At 34.6% G+C, this 24060-nt stretch overlaps 1 protein-coding gene across 1 annotated transcript in view; it reads left to right on the forward strand.

The window, feature by feature from the left end:
* The window catches only part of LOC107584922 (B-cell receptor-associated protein 31-like), a 23257-nt gene extending 371 nt beyond the window's left edge, over window positions 1-22886 (forward strand). Inside the window, exons 2-7 of the mRNA XM_016271690.1 lie at window positions 831-939; window positions 3268-3368; window positions 4246-4390; window positions 17192-17340; window positions 20182-20282; window positions 22312-22886. Of these exons, the coding sequence (XP_016127176.1) occupies window positions 848-939; window positions 3268-3368; window positions 4246-4390; window positions 17192-17340; window positions 20182-20282; window positions 22312-22350 (627 nt within the window). The 5' untranslated portion in view covers window positions 831-847 and the 3' untranslated portion in view covers window positions 22351-22886. The remainder of the gene's footprint in view (window positions 1-830; window positions 940-3267; window positions 3369-4245; window positions 4391-17191; window positions 17341-20181; window positions 20283-22311) is intronic.
* Window positions 22887-24060: the final 1174 nt, after the last annotated feature.

Here is a 24060-nt window from a genome sequence, read left to right on the forward strand (position 1 = left end):
CACACACACACACACATTATATATATATATATATATATATAATGTGTGTGTGTGTGAATGTGTATATATGTGTGTATGTGTGTGTGTATGTATGTGAATGTGTGTATATATATATGTGTGTGTGTGTGTGTGTATATATATATATATGTATATGTATATGTCTAATATCAACTAGTAGTTTAAAGTCTTATTTTGCTCTGATTTGCAGCCAGTCTAAGCAGATGTACTTTGACAGAATACATTTGTAATTCATTCATTCGTATGTTATATTTGATGAGATCTATCAACAAATGTTTATTACTTCCCTTATTATCAAGCATTTAAATATGGAATCATGACTCCCTGCTTTTAATTTTTTAATCTGTTCTGAATTATTTGATAAATACACTTGCTCCTGCTAATTTTCTTGTCTTTAATGACCGAAATTGTTCTCTGTGAGCTGCTTTTACCAGTTGAGATGTTACCAAAACCTAGTAGTTTCTCTTTGTATTTGACATGAGTTGGTTATTGATCATGTCTCATAATTTGTAAAGGCCTTGGAGATGGTTTCATCTTGTGGCTGGGGCTTTTCTGTAGTAGACATAAGATGGTGCTGTTGTATCGATTTTAATGAGCATCACCAGAGCACTTGCGTGTCTGCATTTCTTACATGGTGTAATAAAATAAAGGAACGAGTGTGCTTTGCATCAGGGCTTTTGTTCAAACGTAGTACAATATATTGTCATAACCTTGTGCATTTCACATTCTTAATGCTAATTAATGTTTACAGGGTCTGGTTAATAATGTGCATGTAATCGGTTAGGCTGATCACTGCTGATATGTTCTCATAGACTTACAGGTAGCCGTCATGAGTCTTCAATGGACGGCCGTGGCAACGTTTCTGTATGCTGAGGTGTTTGCCGTACTACTTCTATGTGTCCCCTTCATCTCCCCAAAACGGTGAGTTTCAGATGTTGTTGAAATACGTTAAAGCAGTAGTTCACCCAAAAATTAAGATTTGCTGAAACTTAACTCACCTTCAGGCGATCCAAGATGTAGATGAGTTTGTTTCTTCATGGAAACAGATTTAGAGAAATTTAGCATTACAACACTCGCTCACCAGTGGATCCTCTGCAGTGAATGGGTGCCGTCAGAATGAGAGTAAAAACAGCTGATAAAAATATCACAATAATCTACAAGTAATCCACATGAGTCCATCAATTAACATCTTGTGAAGTGAAAAGTTGCGTGTTTGTAAGAGACAAATTCATCATGATGTTTTTAACTTTTAAACCTATGACCATAATCCATAATAATGCTTCCTCCAGTGAAAAAGTCCATCATCTGTTGTTCTCTCGCATCAAAATCCAGCGACATATTTGTTTAGAACTATTTTGGACTGTTTTCACTTGTCAACAGTGCTTGATCTGTGTGTATTTCTCTCCTGATTCAGGTGAGACAACTTTTTCACTGTAGAAAGCAATATGTATAGGACTCTATTGTTTCTTACAAACACACAGCTCTTTGCTTCTTAAGACTTTTATTGATGGGCTTGTGGATTATTATTGTGATGAAATATCACCTGTTTGGTAAATTTGCTGTATTTTTCAAATCCGTTCCAATGAAGGAACAAACTCATCTACATCTTGGATGGCCTGATGGTGAGTAAATTTATTAATTTTTGGGTGAACTATTCATTTAAGTTAAAGGTCCACAGTAGGGTTGTGACGGTGAGGACATTTTGTAATACCGGTATCACCGCGGGGGCGGGGCGTTCCCTCTTTTCCTTGCTTTCCTTCACTTTCAAATAGCTTGTAAAAGCAGCGTGTGCATTTTACTTTCACTTTCAAATATTGACAATTCGGAGTAAAGCAATTGTTCGTTTGAATTTTCCCTCTTTTCCTAGCTTTCCTTCGTTTTTTTAATAGCTTAAAAGTGTCGTGCGCATTTTACTTTCACTTTTGAATTAGTGCCAGTTCGTCGTCAATTGCTTGAATGCAACAACAAAATACAACGTCAAACTCACTTTAGCGTATATATAAAATAGAACTTTTATTAACAAAACAAATAAAATTACACCATGCTATAGGGCAGGCTATGCCTAATATAAAATAACAAATAACTTACATAAAGTTTAATAGGTATACAAAACTGGAAATAAGTAAACGTGTATAATATATAACCAAATAAATAAGAAATGTAGAACGTTTATTAGCAAAAAGGAATGTCAAATAAAATAAATAAATGACACAAAGTTTAAATAAAGTAAAAATCAGCAAACAATGTGGAACCAATTCAATAAGAAATTAATGTTTTTAAAAAACTTCCAAAATCAGCTTAGATAAACGGCAAAAGTCAACAGGCTTTTCAAAATCCAAAATATTGCCAAACAGGCGCTTTTGCATTTCGTTTCGAAACTAAATAATCCGCGATCGTCTTGTTTGTCTCACCTCACCTCACTCTTCTGGTCAGTCAGCTGGACTCACTCTCCTCACTGGAGAAATGAAATCTGATCTGTGATGCAACTGTCGTTCGGCACGCTGCATTGAACAGCTGCGTTCAGTTTTTAATTGTAGTGTCTGTTCTTTTACTGAACTAAATGATTTTTATTACTATAAAAAATCTAAACGACGGTGGGGGTCGGTGAGGTGGTGGGCAAGTGACGTAACCGGTGTTGCGGCTTAACGGCACCGGTATTTCTACGGCAAGCCTAGTCCACAGTAATCTTAATAATCTCTGATAGTTATCATGTTTTAAAAACATTTAATTCTCTCACACCAGTTTACTTCAACCTCTTTCCAGGAAAGATTCCAGAATGTTGCCAGTACTAAAATCTGTCCATTTGTGGCTAAATATTGTTGCTGTGTTAAAGCACTAAAACATGAATCTCACACACATTTAGCTGAGTTGGATATTTTGATTCCAGCATTACCAGGATAATTCAATTCTGTTCAATGCTTTTATTCCACGAACAGATTTTGAATAGGAGTCTTGTGAGAGAGTCATTTCTTAATTTGAGAGCATTCACATGACCTTCAAGTCATTTTAAAGGTTGCAAGGTTGGGACACTTTGGTAAACAACATTTTCTTTGAATCACGAAGACTCCTCAAAACACAAACCAAAACAAGAATGCTTCTCAAAGACACTTGTATGTGCTCCTTTTTTGGTGTGTAGGAGAAATGTAAACCGTAATGATGTTCTTTGGACTTTTTGAGAGATTTGTGTCATCTTATGTTTTATTTTGCCCTCTGTTAATTAAGATGTTATCTCTCTTGTTGCCTTTGTAGATGGAGCAAATTTTTCAAGTCTAGACTGGTCACTGTCATCACGACGTATGGAAACACTGCCTTCATCGTCATCATTTGTATTCTTGTCTTTCTGCTCGTAGGTGAGCTTGAAAACACGTCACTGCATTGTTCTCATTAAGCAGTCTTGTTCATTCTTAGGTTGCTGCATAAATCTACATACACCATCACATGGCAATTAAGTCATTATGAAGTTAAAGAGGATGTATCATTATTAAAAGTTGCAAAAGCAGGTCATTCAGAACTGATTGCTGTATTGATGACTGCCTATATTTACATATCAGTGCTTTAGTATTCAGCAATTTGGCAGGGTTATTACTTTTTTATATGAAAAAGATAGTTAGTCATGACAGATCATTAACATATACTACTGTTCAAAAGTTTGGGCACAGAAAATTCAGATTGACATCCCAGGAATAAATTACATTTTTAAATATATTAAAATAGAAAGCAGTTATTAAATATTATTATACAGTTAATAAAATATTATTCACATTGTTAAAGTGTAATAATGTTTTACAAAATTACTTTTTTTTTTTTATCTGTATTTTTTGATCAGATAAATGTAGCCTTGGTGAGTATAAAAAGCTTATTTCAAAAACATTAATAACATCTTACTGAACCCTATGTCCTACTGACAGTAGTGTATAAAGCTCTAAAGGTTTAAAACAAAATTTGATTGTTACATTCTGCGTTTCTTCAGGGAAAAATAAAATGCTTTAAAAGTGTAGAGTATGACCTTTTTAAGGTCAAAAGAAAGATAAATTAAACTAATTATTTTATGTGTTAAGTTTGGGAATTTGTGTGAATGACTGTATGCAATAATTAAATCTGCAATAATTAAAGTAAAAACAAATTTAACTGTTAATACGTAATTTTGACAGCCCTTGTATTTTGCATTGATTGAACTAGATTTATGAATGAGAATTTTTGAAAAGTTTTTTATTTCTGCCTCTACAGATGCATTTAGAGAAATAAGAAAATATAGTTTGACAGAGAAAGTGGATCTGAGCAACAACCCCGTGGCCGTTGAGCACATCCACATGAAGCTCTTCAGAGCCCAGAGGAACGAATACATTGCCGGCTTCGCTCTGCTCCTGTGTTTGTGAGTGTTTTTTCCCCATGACTCTCTCTATGCCACTTTCTCCCGCAGGTCTCTCTCGTTTCTGTATTTTGCCCACCTCAACATGTCTCTCTTTGGCACTGGTTTTCTGAACACGATCAGTTGCATGGTCTAAGTGTTGCTTTGGTTGATGGCTCCCAGCAGATTTTCTGGACCAAGCTTGTAAACAGAACTTCACCCGGACTCTCATAAGAGGGTCTTTGGGTTCGACACGTTCAATCCCTGAGGAGTGTATTTATAAGACAATGCACAAGTTGATTCATCCTGTGTTATATTGCAGTACCCACTAAAATTACCAGACAACTGGCAAATAACATATTTACTCACAAATTTTTTTTCGTACTCTCATTAAGGGCTTGCCGCGTGTACATTTAGTACCCTTGGTGTACAAAACTACAGGTTGTTTTTACTAGGTTTTGTCCTCAACTTCTGTAACGCTTCTCAACTGTCACTGTAGCCAGTTACAGCCCAGTGCTGCAGACCTCATCCGTCAATCAAATCAGACCATCCACCCACTCAAGGATATTCAGGACAGATAGGTTGTTTGTGTCATAACAAAAGATGTTCCGTTAGAATTTTTATCAGTGATGTTTAGTTCAAATATTATAAAATTTATTGATATGATAAATGATATTACAGCGTGCACTGTTCATATTATGATAAGGATGATAAGGGGAACTACAAAAGGTGAAATGGCTAACATTTTTGGCACTTCTAGCATATGACAGACAATAAGTAATCTAGACTTTACTCATACATTTTTTTTAAATATGCAAATTTGTTATAGTATGCAAATGTGTGCATGTTTGATAGCATAAGTATATAGAAGCCTCATGAGACCTTTATTTTGAAATGTGATCCACAACTAAGTGATAGGTAATAGAGTGATGCAGTCTTGCAAACTATTCTTACTTTATTGCTTGTAGATTTTTAATAAAGACTGAAGAGCATGAAAAATCCATTTGGGTTTTTGTCGAGGGAACCAGGGTGTATGGAACAGTTAGACCCTTTTATTTTGTTAAAATGTTTAATTAAATACTTTGTGCATTTAAATGCATCTTTTTTACTCCTTTTATTTTTAAAGATGAAAAGCCCATAAAATGCTGCCGAAACAAGTTATATCTAAAATTAGTTTTGTGACGAGCTGTTTTTGCTCAATGCAAAATGTCAGTCATAGTGGCTATTGAGGGAGCCAAGGTGATATAAAATCATACAAATGAATTTTTTTAAAATTTTTTGAATATTATTATATTTTTATGTTTTCTGAGATTATGGTAGTTCAACAGTCAAAATGGTTAAATGCACCAAAAATCATTATTTAAGGCTGTAGTTCCTCTCCTTAACCCTGAGCCAGCTTTATTTATTTTTCCACACTGAAAGTGAAAATACATTAATGTTCTCTATACATAAATTACTTGCTTGTCATGCCAATTAGCTTCCTGATTTCTCTAGCACAGATTTATCTTGCATCCCCACCTTATTGGAGACAGTGTCTTTATTTATAGTCATGAAGGTGAATGAGTTGTGTACGTGTGGGGCAGACAGAGAGCAGAATATGTTGCTATATTACAGTAGACATGGAAAGAATCTTATGTTAAGCCGGTTGGGGGTCCCCCACACTGTTTCCATTCACAAACCTCATCCACGGGTGCTTAACTTCCCGCATCCCGATTGGCCGGTTTGTTGTTGTGCTCTATACGTAACATTAGAGAGTCTCCCAGATCTGCATAGTTTTCCCATACAGGGGTTTCCACCATATTTTCTCTGAATGGCAGGTTATTTATATCCTGCTGCATGACTATTACATCCATTAGTGATACTACTTCCCTTGACTGCCGGGCTTGAGTGTCGTTTTCATAATCATGCGGACAGCTGCAGGACATGTGCTCAAGCAACTGGTGATGGCATTATATTTAGCCTGTGTTCATGGCGTTCTCGCTGGCCAAAAGGCCATGACTTCTGTTACAAAATGGACCTCCTCCACCTTGCCAGCAAATGCACAGATGCCACAAAGGTGACTGAAGTGGCGCATGACGGCTTGACATTTGCTTCAGGCATGTTAGGATGCAGTAGCTGTATGGACGATTCCAATGTTTAGTTTAAGGGCTGTTCAGTGGTTAATGCAAGAGAATGGCAAACATTACAAAAATAACTTGTTTTTAGAGAATATATATTAAATCTATTAAATTAAATATTAAGTCTATTTGTCTTAGTCCACTGGCGCCTGACAAAATTTAGTTAGATTTATGCTTAAAATAAGACAAAAATTGTTAGTGGGGTAAGAGAAATACATTAAATTCAGGATATATTCTCTGATCTCTTCTAAGTAAATTAATCTTTTATGGATGTTTGGAACTCTTTTTTTTCTCTTTTATTTTTGACATTTTATACACATGCGTCTGGTATTATAATTGTTCTTCCTTTTTCTTCTCTGGCTTTATTGATTCTGATATTATGTACATTTAACCAGTCATCATCATCTGAAAAGCTGTAATCTAACCTTAAATATGATCAAGTATTCATAACACACTTTTTTTTATTGCAAAATAATCTAATGTATTTTTGTATCTCATAGAGTATATCAAGAAGGGTGAAGCCCATTAAGTATTGTAGCATTATTTTCATGGCAATAAAAATGTGTTTCTTTGTTTAAAATATATATTTTTTTAATTGTGAAGTATTTATGCATGATTAGTATATGCAGTATTTGTTGTGCTGCCTTTAATTTATTATGATTCTAATGGAAATTATTATTTTTGAACAGGACATTTTTGTTGCAGTGAAAATATTACAATTTAAAATTATTGTTTTGTTTGTATTTGTCTGTACTGTATAAGCACTTGCACCAACTAAAAAATAAAAAAATGGCAAATTTAAAAATCACGAGAGGTTAAAGTGAATCTACTGTAGATCAACTCAGATCACCTTGTCACGTCATACAGAGCATTTGACCAAAATGTGGGCTTCTCTCGCATTTATGCAAGTTGTGGCTGTCCTTGGTTAAACCCATATGCATTTTGGTCACAGCAGCCTTTTTCAAAACCTTGAACCCTTTTACACGTGTGGGCACTGACATGAAGGCGATGCATGCTGCATTCGAGCACACGGTTCAGATCTCATCAGCCTGTGCGTCTCAGCTCATCTGGCTTTATGAAATTGTAGAAGAGTGACGGTATTAAATGAGGAGAATAGCCAAAAGCTATACACTGGCTTTAGGCTGGCAAAAACCATGTGATATTTGCCTATTGTCGAGCAGTAGTTACTCATTTGTTTATGCTGATTTTGTTGTGGTGATTAATGCACATCTGTGTTTCCTAGAAGTGTTATGCATGCTTCTGGAGATCAAAACAAAGTTTAAAAATACAGAAAATGTACTGTAATATTGTGAAATATTATTTCAATTTAAAATAATCATTGATTTACTGTCAATGTAGGAAACAATACTTTTTTCAGGATTCCTTGATGAATAAAAAGTTAAAAAGAACAGCATGTATTTAAAATATAATTTTTTTGTAACAATATACACTACCGTTCAAAAGTTTGGAATACATTTTTATTTAGTGAGTGAGGTGACATGTGGCCAAGTATGGTTACCCATACTAGGAACTAGTGCTCTGCATTTAACCCATCCTAAGTGCACACACACACACCGTGAACACACACCCGGAGCAGTGGGCAGCCATTTATGCTGCGGCACCCGGGGAGCAGTTGGGGGTTCGGTGCCTTGCTCAAGGACACCGTATTGGTCGTGGTATTGAAGGTGGGAGAGAGCGCTGTACATTCACTCCCCCCACCTACAATCCCTGCTGGCACGAGTCCGACTCTCTAACCATCAGGCCACGACTTCCACGACTTAATTTAAAGAAATTAATACTTTTATTCAGCAAGGATGTTAAATAGATAGTAAAACGAGATAGTAAAGACTTACATTGTTAGAAAAGATTTCTATTTTTAATAAATGCTGTTCTTTTTTAACTTTTTATTCATCAAAGAATCCTGAAAAAAGTATCACAGGTTAAAAAAAATATTACATAAACAGCACAACTGTTTCCAACATTGATGATAAATCAGCATATTAGAATAATTTCTGAAGGATCGTGTGACACTGAAGACTGGAGTAATGATGCTGAAAATACTGCTTTGATCATTCAAGGTGCGGTTACCTTTACCTGGTACCTGGTTAATGACCAGTGGTGTAACTACGGGACGTGTGGGTGGGACAGTTGCACAGGGGAGGGACTGTGATGAATATGCTGTATTAAGAAACTGTTCAACCAAAAATTTATATTCTGTCATTGTTTGCTCACCCTCATGTGATTGTAAATGTCTATGACCAACACAAAAGAAGAAGTTGGTAAGCTGCTCTATAGTGACCTAATTCAAAAAAATAAATTATGGTGTTGGAAAGACATGAGAAGGACTAAAATGATGACAAAATTGTAATTTTGAGTTTCAAGGTGCGGTTACCTTTACCTGGTACCTGGTTAATGACCAGTGGTGTAACTACGGGACGTGTGGGTGGGACAGTTGCACAGGGGAGGGACTGTGATGAATATGCTGTATTAAGAAACTGTTCAACCAAAAATTAATATTCTGTCATTGTTTGCTCACCCTCATGTGATTGTAAATGTCTATGACCAACACAAAAGAAGAAGTTGGTAAGCTGCTCTATAGTGACCTAATTCAAAAAAATAAATGATGGTGTTGGAAAGACATGAGAAGGACTAAAATGATGACAAAATTGTAATTTTGAGATTATTTATTCTTGAGTTTTTGCTAACATGTTTGTGATTTAGTTGTGATCCCACATGCACTTCATTAGTAATGCTTTAACATCACATGTTCTCATGAGTCATTCTGGTTTGATAAATGTTCATAATTTCTCAGTCCTCAGAGAAACACTGTCCATCAATATCACAGTGCTGCAGACTTTGCACTTTACCACTTGAGGGCAGAGGTTCACATTATATCTAGAAATGGGTTTAGAATTGACAGACTATGTGGAAGTGTCCAAAAGTAACACTTGACACTCACATACTGTTAGATGCCAGTAAAAGTACTTGAAATGTTGAGTTACTGGCCATCTGCTTACTGACCCTTTTTTTGTGGTAAGAAATATAAATGGCTAGAAAATACCAAAACTTTTGTTCCTTATGACCCAAAATGAAATTAGGCTTTTATATTTGGGGTTGTCAAGACTTTTTAATTTTTAAAAATATATTTTTAAAAGAAGTCTCTAATGCTCACCAAGGCTGCATTTATTTGATCAAAAATACAGTAAAAACAGTAATATTGTGAAATATTACTATTTAAAATAATTACTTTCCATACACAAGAATTTTTTTTATTAATGTTGAAAACAGTGTAAAATTTAGTGTGTCCATGATGAATACAAGTATTCAAAGTATTCAAAATAAATAAAATACATGCATAAAAAATAACCAGAAACATTTGAACAGTAGTTTGAAGAGTTTTTATAAAAATATTTTAAAATTAATACATTTCTATTTGGTATGCATTTATTTGATAAAAAAATATGTCAAAACAGTAATATTATGAAATGTTATTACAATTTAAAATAATTACTTTCCATACTCAAGAAATAATTAACAATATTTTATTTTACTATTAATGTTGAAAATGGTCAAATTTAGTGTCCATGATGAATAAAAGTATACTGAAAGAAAAAAAAGAAAAGAAAAAAAATACTGACCCCAAACATTTGAACAGTAGTTACCTACATGTGTACATATTTATGATGATAATAGTTTTTATAAAAATATTTTTAAAAATTAATAAATTTCTAGTAATTTTTATAAAAATGAGTAGGAATATATTTAGTAAATTGGGAATATAAACAGGAAAATATTTTGACTGTTCTAGTTGTTATAATATTACATATCAAGAAGACATTGTTGATAGCATCTTTAAGTAGGGCAAGTAACCCAGATATTGAGGTTTGGTTTAGTGGTTGATAATTGAAACTTTATAGGTGGTGATGAGCTTTCATCATTGTGCTCTTGAGACACTGAAACACATTTGCGTCCAGTGGACTTCCAGGGAAATTCAATGGAATTGCCAACCACTTTGCATAATTAACATCTGTTAAATAACTGACATTATAAACAATGTAGAGCGGAACTACAGTTCAATAGAACAGTTCCATGTTGACAGGCCTTTTCAAATGCAGTGAAAGGAGAAAGTACCGAGTGCTAGTTTGTGCCCTTATAGTAGAATACATATGATGACACTCCGATGACTCGCGTCTGCTTGTGGCAGCCTTGACATCATCAAACTCATTTATGGCTGTGTGTCAATGATTAGTTATTATTACAGCACTGTATTGATATTTCTCAAGCATTCTGGTTAGGGTTTGTTCTAAACTTCTGACCCTGAGTATTAAACTTCTGATGGTAGTTCAGACTGAATTGGTTAACAAACCGACTCATTTCAAGCATTGTTTGATAGATAATTTTAGTCTTGTTTGTTCTGTTGTTAGTTTGTAAGCATTACACTTTTTTTAAATTTAATTATTATTTTTGTTTAATTTCTAGTTTACTTTTTCAGCTTAGTTTTTTGTTGTTGTTGTTTTTTTACTTTCTGTTAATTTAGTTTTTATTTTAAGTTTGAAAGTTTTAGGGCTTCCAAAGTAGTGCACTAAATAGTATCATTTAACTAGCATTGCATATTTTTCAGCACAGAGTCTAGGTATTATGGCATTTTTATGTTTAATGCAAATAAGCATTATTAGTGGTATTTATATACTATTATAATATTATTAATATTTTGAATTAGCTTTTATTTATATCATTCCAAATTAATTTTTTAGTCTTAAGTTTTAGTAATTTTTTTTTGTGCTTTTGTCATTTTTATTAGTTTTTGTTTTTTTCCATATAGCTTTAATTTGTTTTAATTTTAGTAGTTTTAGTACTTTAACTTAAAATGTATTTCAGTTAGTTGCCATGGCACCATTTCTAATTTAATTTGGTCTTTTTTTTCTTGTAGTATTTATTAATATTTTTCATATTTATATTTTTTCAATATTAAGATATTCTATTTTGTAATATCTTAATATTTGCATAACAAATTGCAATTGGTCCTCTGTTTTACATTTATTGACACTGAATTGTCATTGATCTGGTGTTCCTTGCATATATATTTAGCTGCTTTTACACTTAACCATGTCTATGCCTATTGATTCTTGTAGTCAAGAAAAAAAGGCATGCACTGACTATTATGACAGTTGCGAAACGTCTCACATATTGTATGACATTTGCAAACACTGTTATTTCCTTGCACGTCTAATTAGTTAATAAAAGCCCTGCAAATGGCTATCACATGCTGTGTTATTGTCTTTAGCAGTTGTAGTTTGTTAGAATGTAGATGCCCGAGTGTGGGGAATGCTGGGATAGATCAGCACTGCGTGGCTCAATTACAGTGCTGACGTGCAGTTAGTCACCACATTGATCTTTGCATGCTGTCACCCCATGCAGAAGCATGGCACACATGGGTTATCACACACACACACACACACACACACACACACCGCCATAAATCACGTCTGTCAAATGTTGTAACCACAGAGTGAGCCATAAACAAGAGCACAAGCTGTACTGAGTGACAGATGGTGGAATATTTAAATTTAGTAAATTAAGTTTTACTCTGGCATAATGAGGCCTGTAAATCTCCTGCTCTGTTCTTGAAGCGTCTGTACAGGACGAGTGTCATTTGACTCGGTGAGATGACCTGACCGGCATTTGTGATTGTTTTGCTGCGGTTATTATTGATAGACTTGAATGCATAATCCATGTATAGATGCTAACGGAGCTGTACTGTGAGGGGATGAGGCGAGAACGGCACATGACCCCTTACAGGGCCTGTATTGATCTCTCATCTCTGTTGATCGTTCTCCATCATTGGTCCCCAAGCAGTTATTGGAGCGCTCTCAGAATTGAATGTGAATAAGATCATGAATTTTGCACGGCTCTGCTTCATAAAATCTAGTTCTATTGCAGCTATTAGTTATGTGAAATAGTTTTTTAATAATTCATAATGCAATTAGCTAAGACTGATCCTTTGGTATTTAAGCACTGATAGTTTTTGTGAGGGCTTGATGGTTGGAATGGGTCGTTTTCCATTCTTTGAGCATTTTACGTTTTAGCAAGTCCACTTATATTGTTAAACAAGGTTTTATTTTAGTTCATTTTTACCATTTTCACCCTTTCTGTGGGAATTTAGCAGGCTGTTATTGCTACTTGTACCATTAAGGCTTTACTGTATAGATAAATGATCTTTGTTATGACTGGCGAATCTCCACATATCGTAATGTAGGTGTTCATGTGGTTTGTGACGTCGTTAATGTTTTTGCTGATTTGTTCCCATAAATGATCTGGATGAACTCGCGCGGGAAATTTGCATTGTGAATGTTACAATATGTCTGCATAGGGTATTTATTTATTTATATATTGGTTTATTTCTTTATTAATAAATAAATGTATTAATAATAATAAATTAATTAATAGTAATAATAATAATTATTATTATTATTGTTCTTGTTGTTCTTGTTACAGGGCTCTATGCTTACTTTTCTTTTTAGGAGCACTTGTGTGATGTGACGTGTGCCATTAATCAATCTATGTACTATAACATGTAAAACAGGTACATGAAAGGGATATTCTAAAAGCAACTCATGCAAACACCTTAATCGTAATATTGTCTTATTCAGAATAAGGTAAATAATTAGATTACTGATGTCCATGTAAATGTAGTCATTGACTGACTAGATTTGTTTAAAAACGCATGTTCATTCATAAATTTCTCCAAGTGTTTGCTTGGAGATGTGCAGCGGCTCAGCTGTAACTTTGTTTGAAACTATTTTCATTGATGAAATAGAGCAAAATCAGGCAATAGTGTTATAGTCAGACAATGAAAGTCACTTAATATTAACTTCTTGTTTATTTAGCTATTGTATTAAATCAATACCACATTTGTGAACTCCCTTAATCATCGTTAAAAGCTGCCACTCTCCTTAGTTCATCGCGATCTCACAAAGTTCCATTATAATCAACGAAGCTCCCTACACTGCACAATGAGTCTCTTATTTACACCCTGTCTACACTTTGTTTGTCATAATGAGAGGATTCGTGAGCTTACATAAATCGGCACTGAACAAAACGCCAGTGTTTTGAGCAGTGAGTGTATTCTGATTAGGGATGCACCGATATGAAAATTTTGGCCGATACCGATAACCGATTATTCTTTACCGATAACCGATATGTTGGCCGATAACTCTATATCCAAATTGTTATATACTTTTTGAGAGCCTGATTACAAAAAAGGTCTCATCATTAAAAGCCACATCCCAAACACTTCAACATAAGCAGCCTAGTTTGAACGGTGTACGTTTTAAAAATATTTTTACTCTCCCATTACCAAATTTAGTCATAAAAAAGTCTTACAAATAAATAAAATAATGCATAAATAATGCAAACAAGTCACTGGACATCATTACACGTGTAAAGAATCAAAATGAATGCGCCATAGATCAATAAAACGGAATAGCCTCTGCACGGACAATAATTAAATGATTTTAATTACTAAACCATACTGTTGATGAAAATAATAAGAGAACAATACAAGTGGTTGTTGTTATTAATAATGTATCAATGATTTTGAAAGTAACAAATTAATACCACTGTTTTAAATAGCAGCCGTTGAGCTGCGCGTGCTGAAGCTGAAGAGCTGAATGAACATGGTAAACTGAAGCGTTTTGCTGGCAGCTTATTTAACTCAAGGAAATGCATCCTGAGATTAATATTAATACAACATAAACATAATATTACAACTTATATATGTACAAAATGACGCAGTTATTGCATGCTATAGTCAGAATGTGTGATCCTGTTGTGGATGCGCTCTTCCCATAACAACGCGCTGAAACACGGCAACTAAACCAAAAGAATTCACAACGTTTTATTATTATAATGTTCTCATTAGAATGTTATATACACGACATTCCCAATCATAGTTATTAATGTTGTGCACTGCTGTTTGGGCTGCGTGTGCTGAGCTAAAGATGATCACTGGTAAACTGAAGCGCTCTTTTAACTTAACCCAACGCATTCTATATGAGATAAATCAGATATACATCAAATAAACACAATATTACAATGTACAATTGCACAAAAGGCTGCAAACGAACAGCGCGCATCTGAAGTGTCTCTGAAGGAAATAATGCATTATTTATCGGCTTTAAGATATCGGCCAAATTTTCTTATCAGGCCGATACCGATAACAGAAAAAATGAGCCGATATGGGCCGATACCGATATGGTGGCCGATATATCGTGCATCCCTAATTCTGATTAACATTGTGCTCAAGGGATCAACAGAAATCTGTGATCCATTACTCAACGCTGCAAAAACACATTGTAAGTAGAAACCTTTGATGCTCCCCTGAGCGCAAACACACATATGCTGATCGGGTCAGTAGCACTGGTGCTCCTAAATATTTTTTCATACGCAGTAGTCTTCGGTCGCAAATGCATGTGAAATGGTCATACTGTAGAGCCCTGCGGTATTATTATTATTATTATTAAATATAAATTTATTAATAATAACTGTTACATCAGCAACAATTAATAACAGGAAAATAAAATTTCTTGATGTTGTTTTAAGTGTGATGAATGTTACTGTATTTATGAATTTTTATTGTTTTATTGGACTTTTATCTGACACATACGTATATATAAATGATTCTGGGGTGCAAGGCACAGTACTTTCTATTTTGGTCTGTTATCAACTAAAATTAGATGAAAGCATCTATAACATACAGCTATAGAAATATGACTGGTCAAAGAGGGATAAATTGAATCATTTGGGAATACTTGAGCAATTAATGTTTTAGATAAAAAAATATTAAATTAAATAAATTAGTTATTTAAAAAAATTGTGTTGCACTGTGCCATTTCACAGTTTTAATTTACTGCATATTATTCAGATTTTCCTAAATATTTTAACCAGGGAAGGGATTCATATTCAGAATATATACTGATGCAGTCAATTTTATTATTATTATTTTTTTTTTGAAATATAAGTAAACGTAGCTTTACAAAAATATTCTACAGGACTGTAGAAATTAAGACTTTATTACTGCCTGTTCCAACTATCAAGGTTACAGAGAAATATGAAATGTTCTGTTCAGCTTTATTTAATTTTTATTTAATTATGATTATCAGTTATATATTTAATTTATATTAATTTCTATATAATTTATTATGAAAGCAGCATTTCAGTGTGCTAGCTTGTCAAAGAAATGTGCATCTTTCATTCACAGGAAGCTGCATATGATTTACCCTTGTTTCTAAATATAAAGTATGAGGACATGACAAAAATTATGCAGTTTCCTAGATTTAAGGGGCGACACAGCTTGCATCATCTTCACTCTCCTCTATGTCCCATTTAAGAGTAGTCTTTTCAACTTGGTGCTTCAGTTGTATTTTAACTTACTTTTAATATATCTGCGGGAACCATCATCCAAAACATCTGACCCAGATCTAGTTGTTCGCCGAGGCCAGAAAACATCTTTCCTTTGTTTGGCAAGAACTAAAACACTCCCCTGTGTTTTTCTTGTCCAGGTGACTTTGAAAAGGCTCTTTTAAAAATGCCTGTGTGCCTTGGGCCATGTACCTTGAGCTGTTTAGCATGAAAATATTCACTCGGTCAGGTTTTAACGATTTGTGGAACTCCTTTCACGTATGAGAAACTTTCATGACCCTTGACAGCTTTACCGCAATATTCCTCATGTGGTCATGTGTTCATTTGTAAGCAGAAGAAGAGTACAGGATGTCTGTGAGCACACTGTTGAGTTAGCGCTGACTGCTACTGAAGTTTCAGACAGTTATTGTTCAGTAATGACCCCATGAAATCCAAATTTCACTTTTGTTGTGTTTAGTAAAAGTACTAGATTTCCAGTAAAATTTTAGCTGATATGTGCATTTAACATTTCCACTCTTTCTCTTCTGGGAAAACCAAATATTCATGATATCTTGGTCTCAGGACTTGCAAGTACACATGTGGTGCATATAGATAAGCAGCTTTTGAATAGCTGAATCATAAAATGAGTTTTGTATTTAACTGCATATGTTGTTTGAGTTGATCATACCATTTATTCTGTAGTGTTCTTGTATTTAGTGAGACTACAGGCTAAAATCATCTTTCTGGAGAATGTTTTATGTTTGTATGAGTGGGCCAGTCAGATGTGAACGACTACTGTTGATGGTTACTCACTAACTGGGTCTTCTAAGCTGGTTACACAGAGAACATTGATAAACCTAATTTTAACATCATTGCAATCCCTGGAAAATAGAGCACTTGTTTTTTTCCCTGTATTTTATTATGTTAATGAATGGCCTGTGAAATTGTAAAGAGAGTCCTTACAGGACAGTGGTTTAGGTTTTCGGTGAAATGTTTTGCCAGTTTTCTAGCTAAAAACATCTTTCCAAGTAACTGTTTGCAACCCATTTCACCTCTGAAACACAATGAACTGGATATATTTGAAAAAGCAGAATGGAACTTGATTTTAAGGATTGGGAATTGATTGAGTCAAGAATAAATTGTGCACAGTAACATATATAACAAAATTAAACCAGTTTGAACATGACTCTGTTAACACATGAAGTGATTTATCAGATATTTTACACCCTCTCAATATCCTCTGGGAACTCAGAGCAACACTTTTTTGAGAAATAGCTGATTATCCCATGATATGACTAACAAAAAGATGACTAACTGTTTTTCATCAGAAACTGCGGGAAGCGGGTGTTGAAGTGCCTGAGGTGGGTGGGAAGACCAAGGGTGGCGTGGAGGAGGATAAGAAAAATCTGACAGAAGAGGTCAGGAAACTGAAGGATGAACTCGACGCAACTAAGAAAGGTACTAAACGACTCTGAATCACTCCGCTAATGTGTGCACGTCTATGGATCTCTTGGTGAACATCAATGGCCAAAAGACTATTAAACACATTTTTTTAATAAATCCTAGTGAAAAATAAATATAGTAAAATGTATTATATAGTTATATAGTAAAATGCTAAGTATACTACAAATACATTTACATGTTGATGTACTTAATAAATATACCCTGCAATTGTACTTTTGGTATACTAAACTGGTATAAAGTCTGCTAAATTGGAACAACTTCCTTCACTTGTGCAGAAGGGCAGAAGTCCAACTAAATATGTACTGAAGTATGTTTGATTGTGCTAAAGTGAAACTATTGCAAGTATACTTCACATACACTTTATATAACTTGTTGCATTTAAAGACTGATATTATTCAAAGATCATATAATCCTCATCAATAGTGACATTAAAACACATTTTAGGCTTAATATTAAGAAATAGCAGTAGTAATAAAGTTTAATTATGTTTATATATATATATATATATATATATATATATATATACAATCGAGGGAGATTATCAGTGGTCTTGTATGTCTTCCATTTTCTAATAATTGCTCCCACAGTTGATTTCTTCACACCAAGGTGCTTACCTATTGCAGATTCAGTCTTTCCAGCCTGGTGCAGGTCTACAATTTTGTTTCTGGTGTCTTTTGACAGCTCTTTGGTCTTGGCCATGGTGGAGTTTGGAGTGTGACTGTTTGAGGTTGTGGACAGGTGTCTTTTATACTGATAACAAGTTCAAACAGATGCCATTAATACAGGTAACGAGTGGAGGACAGAGGAGCCTCTTAAAGAAGAAGTTACAGGTCTGTGAGAGCCAGAAATCTTGCTTGTTTGTAGGTGACCAAATACTTATTTTACAGAGGAATTTACCAATTAATTCTTTAAAAATCCTACAATGTGATTTTCTGGATTTTCTTTTCTCATTTTGTCTGTCATAGTTGAGGTATACCTATGATGAAAATTACAGGCCTCTCTCATCTTTTTAAGTGGGAGAACTTGCACAATTGGTGGCTGACTAAATACTTTTTTGCCCCACTGTATATATATAAACTATATGTTAATAGATTTGAACTATACTTAGAATGAAATAAATGTATTTTAAATATAGTACTTTTTCACTTGGGAAGTTTATTAGTATTAATGTAATTATTTGATTGGATCATGCAAAATGGCATATTATTGGTTTAATATTTTTCCCTGCAATATGGCATTGGAAGTGTCAACAGAAAAGTCATTTCAGAGGTGGTGAAAGCCATATTTTGATCAAAGATGATTAGAATTAACACTTTTTCTTCAGACTAATATTAACAATAATACATTAATGAATTGGCCACACAATAAAACCAGGAGCATTTACTGGAACATTTACCGTTCAAAAGTTTGTATTTGCATATACAGTAAATGCAGTAATATTGTCAAATATTATTATGATTTAAAATAACTGTTTTCTATTTGAATATATTTAATATTTTAAAATGTAATTTGTTCCTGTGAGGCAAAGCTACATTTTCAGCATCATTACTCCATTTCTTTTGTGTCACATGATCCTTCAGAAATCAATGCTGCTTAGTATTTTTGTGGAAACTGTGATACATTGTTTTTCAGGATTCTTTAATGAATAGAAAGTTTAAAAGCATTATTTGCTTTTAAACTTCAACAGCATTCAGTTTAATGCATTCTTGCTTCATTATTTAATGTTGTCAGACATGGATTCAGAGTACATCAAAAAAAAAACTTCGGTTCCTTTGATGACTCTACAGTGAGCAACACAAGATGACCTCAGCAGAACTAGACTTCTTACAAAAGAATAAGCTTAGTAAGATCGATTCCCACGCCTCCTTTCACATGTTTACTGTATTTAGACAGTGCTTATAGGGTTCATGACCCTTTGATGACCCCCAAACTGAGGTCTCCATTGGGTCATCTTGTACCAAAGCACATTTTAAGGGTAGTGCAGAAAACAGTAAGTGAGCTTGCATGCAGCTATTGTTTTATTAATAGTTTTCAGATCAACCTGCCATTTAAATGTCATTGTAAATAAAATGAATAGTGTTACACACTTAGTTTCAACAGTTTGGGTTCAGTAAGATTTTTTTTTTAACAAATTGATACTTTTATTAATCGAGCATGCACTAAATTGAATAAAAAGTGACCGTAAAGTCTTTTACGTTGTACAAATAATTATATTTCAAATAAATGCTGTTTTTTTTTTTACTTTTCGATTTATCAAAGAATCCTGATAAATGCTTTTATCACAGTTTCCACAAAAATATTAAGCAGCACAACTGTTTTCAACATTGATAATAATAAGAAATGTTTCTTGAGCAACAAATCAGTATATTAGAGTGATTTCTGAAGGATCATGTGACACTGAAGACTGGAGTAATGATGCTGAAAATTCAGCTTTGACATCACATGAATAAATTACATTTTAAAAATACATTGGAATAGAAAGCAGTTATTTTAAATTGTAATAATATTTCACAATATAACAGTTTTTACTGTATTGTAGATCAAATAAATAAGAGACTTCTTTAAAAACATGAAAAAAGCAACTTAGCAACTCCCCCAAAAATCTTTTGATTGGTAGTATGTGTCAATCGCATGGTCTCTTCTGGTCTAAGTGAGCAGTATTTGGACAGAATAAGCCACAAAGTGAACCAGAGATTCCACTGAAAGTCAAAAGGTCTGACTCTGTGATGATACTGTAACCTGGTGAATTTGTAGACCTACAGAAAAGGCCATTTAGATCTCGTGACTCCTGTATTTCTAGGACTTATTGTTTACACTGTTCGTTTGCTTGTGCAGCTCTTCAGAAGTCAGACAGCGATGTGAAGGCCATGAAGAAGCAGGCTGAGAACCTCACAGTGGAGTACGACCGTCTGCTGGAGGAACACGGCAGACTGCAGGTCAGAGCTCACGCGTGTGTCACACCGCTAACATCTTTCCTTGACCCTAGTGAGCTGCCTCGCTGTCTGCAAATAACTGAAGTGACCTGATAAAAGATGAATGATTTCAGTAGCATCTGAAGTATGTGAGTTTAGATGTGGCGAGTCTCTGGTTAAACATTTATTCTATTTCTTATGCTAAGCCTCGTATGCATAAGTACCAATCGAGTTGAGGTCTTATTCAATGCAGCAAATCCGTTCTTCTCAATGAACTATTTCACTGGTTAGCTTACGTCTTCACTCAAAAGTGTACATAGAAGTTCTAACATGCCATTTTACTTTAATTTAAATGTATTTGTTTAAGCATGCAGGATTATTTTTTTATTAATTTGATATGTTGATAAATTTGATTATGTATTATTATTTTGTTTTATTTAAAGTGTTTAATTGTTCTTTTAAATATATTTTATTTTAAATTTACTTTGCAACAGTTGCTGTTTGGTTCAAATTATGTTTACTCTTAAAAGAAATCAGCTCACAATATTGAAACTAGAGGTCGACCGATAGTGGATTTTGCCGATACCGATAGCTAGGTTGGACCACATTGGCCGATACCGATTAATTAACCGATAGTTTTAAAATTGATACTGAACAAAAACTAAAATAGTGCTTTATTAACAAAAACAGTACTGAACCATACTACTAGTAGTAGTAGTAAAAAAAAATAAAAAATAATAGTAAATGTTGAAATTAACACACTCTAACAAGGAACAATACTTGCACAGCTTTCATTAATCTTAATGCTACAAATGGTCTCCTATTTTAAAGTGTTACCATTTCATTTCAACTGTCATGCTTAAAGATGCACATCTTTAAATATATACACAAAGGCTATAGCATTAAAATGATATTACATATGGATATTGTATGTATACTCTCACACTTGAACTGCTTCTATTCTTGAACACTTGATGATTATCTAATCAAAATAAAAGCGCAGCGCTAAGTCTAGGAGAACTCACTAGTATCACACACACTCCGGACGCATTGTGTTCAACTCGAGCAGCGGTCTAAAACAGTTTATTTAATCACCAAACAGACACAAGTTTACTTCAAGAATGAACAATTTGGCATAGATGAGTTTGAAGTTCGGTGTTTAAAAAACGGAGCAAACGGAAAGAGAAAGCGCGATCTATATTATAGCTCTATAAATGAAGCACACAGACTTTATTAGAGCCACAGAAAGACAAACGTTTTGCTGAAAATGCACAATACACAATTCATTATGTACATTAACAACGATTCGGGACCAATATAATGTAATTTAATGGAAAACTATGTGAATGGCGCGGCAGGATTTTCTGTCGGCTGCATTTAAATCTGCGTCTGAAGTTTCCCGCTCTGTTCAGCGTGCAGTATCACGTGTCTAAACAAATAGCATGTGCTGTCAGTGATTTCAACCACTAGAGGCCGCTCTCGCACTGTATAATGACAGCAGACCCTTCTCAGCCGCTCCAGCAATGGACGCAACCCTATCGGCATGGATTTTTGCCGATAACCGATATTTCCAGCAATTCTAATTGAAACTCATGTGGCTGATGATACTAGAAGAGATTGCCTCACTCTCTCTCTGTTCACTTTTTTCTGTACTTTTATTACCCTGAGGTCTGTGCACCTGTCAGTCGTCGTCCTCTGGAAGCATGAACGTTATGACTGGTAGTCTTCTCAAGTGTGTGTAAGTGAGAGAGAGGGTGGGAGTCAGATAGACAGGCTTCTCTTGTTTACATATAAATAAGCAGCTCATAAGAGACCGTGACTCATTGCATGTTACACGCTCAGCACACAGCAACAAGGTCAACAAGGTGCTTTCTGCTTTCATGCACATCACAGCGCTGTGAAGCCCATTCTGTCATCCCATACAGCTTTATATATATATACAGTGTATAAAGCATGCAGGACACAGCTAAGACTTCCCGAAGTCATGTCAGCCACCTAAAATCACTCGCCAAATCAGTTGGTGACGTTCTTTCTGCTCTGTCTCTGAACGCAGGCCAAATGTGACGCTCAACAGGACAAGAAGTCAGACTGAACGAAAACCATCATGCACCTGCTCTCTTTCCTGCATCCTCATTGGCTGATAGCAGCTCAGCTGGGCAGCTCATCACTTCTCTGGCTGTGGAAGAACAGGGTTCCGTTCTTCATTCATGCGCTTTCACGCGATTCATTAAAGCCTCTGTAGGGTTTTCACACACTGTAAAAAAAAATTTCTTTCCATTTTTGTTGAGAACATTTGGTGTTTAAATTTTGGTGTTATAAAGTGTTTTGGTTATAAAATATCAGAATGAGTATTAACATTTCTTGATGTGTCAACAGAAGGAGAGTGAATTTCTGTGGACAAATCATTCTTACTTAAAGGAGTAGTTCACCCAAAAATGAAAATTTGATGAAAATTGACTCATTATCAGGCTATCCAAGACTAATTTGTTTCTTCATCAGAACATATTTGAAGTAAGCTTGATATTAAAAACGCATCACACATCTTGCAAACAAGCATTACATGTCACAAGATGTTAACTGATGGACTGGAGTGGTGTGGATTACTTGTGGTTTATTGTGATGTTTTTATCAGACTCTCATTCTGACGGCACCCATTCACTGCAGAGGAACCACTGATGAGCAAGTGAATGGCCTGAGGGAGAGTACATTTTCAGAAGTTTTTTTTATTTTTGGGTGACCTATTCTTTTAAATAGCCACATTGAATTGAACGCATCAGTTTACGTAAGCGTGATTTTAAAAACCATTTACACAGATTCATTCAGCTTGTGATTCATAAATGTGTCCCTTTGTTTATAAGGAAGGATCAAGAAAAACTTATGATAATTGGAAAAACAATATGGTAATTGTTGGGTTTCAATAATTTTTTTATTAACTTTTTAAATTTTCTTGCCTCATGGGAGAAACCTTCAGTCTTTCCTTATGAAAATGGAGATTTGGTTGCAGTACAGATGCATGTCTTGGTTAATTTTAGATGTTTGATTTACAGGGTACATGACACTACACCCAGTAAGCACTTAAGAAAGAAAATCCCTCCAGTTTACGATCGACAAGCCTCGTTTGTTAGTTTTACTGTCCCACGTCATGCTATATGAAGATATTTTTGTTTTATTTTGTCGTCTTGGGTGTGGGATAGCTCACTTTTTTTCAGGGCTATTGTAGAGCAGAGCGAGTAAACCGCTTCTTTCCAGTCCTGTCTGGTTTGAGGCCACTGAGTTGGTATAATCTGATATGAGCTCGGCAGGGCTGTTACAGTGGGCAAGAATGCTGCTTTGGCAGGAACAGTAAAGCATCCACAGCTGATATTGTGTTTCAAAACACAGCGCACTGTATCTCTCGTCCTCTAGGTATTGAAATGATATTCATGTCGCATTTGAGGGCCACGTGTTAGTTTTGAATTTACCACGCAGATAACGTTTAACATCACTAAAGGTCACCGGGTTGAACTCCGTTCACTTGCTATTACTCTTGCTGTTTTACAGTTTAAGCGCCCTGGGTTTTTCCGCTGCTTGTCTGGAATGTGTACTGAATTTAATACTGAATTTGGAAATGGCAGGAGTTCAGTTTAATAGTTTGGCGGTCATGCCATATTGTGTCATTTTCAAACCCGTAAATAAACAAGTGAACCGTATAGTACTGTTAAAGGGGCTCTTTCTCTATATGCATTCCCAAATGTAGCTTCTTCTTATATCAGGTTTTTACTTTGTGTTCTTGCAAAAAAAAAAAAAAAAAAAAAACAATGAC

The sequence above is a fragment of the Sinocyclocheilus grahami genome, unplaced genomic scaffold (assembly GCF_001515645.1).
Source record: "Sinocyclocheilus grahami isolate Dianchi unplaced genomic scaffold, SAMN03320097.WGS_v1.1 scaffold64.1, whole genome shotgun sequence".
In the NCBI taxonomy this organism is placed as follows: Eukaryota; Metazoa; Chordata; class Actinopteri; order Cypriniformes; family Cyprinidae; genus Sinocyclocheilus; species Sinocyclocheilus grahami.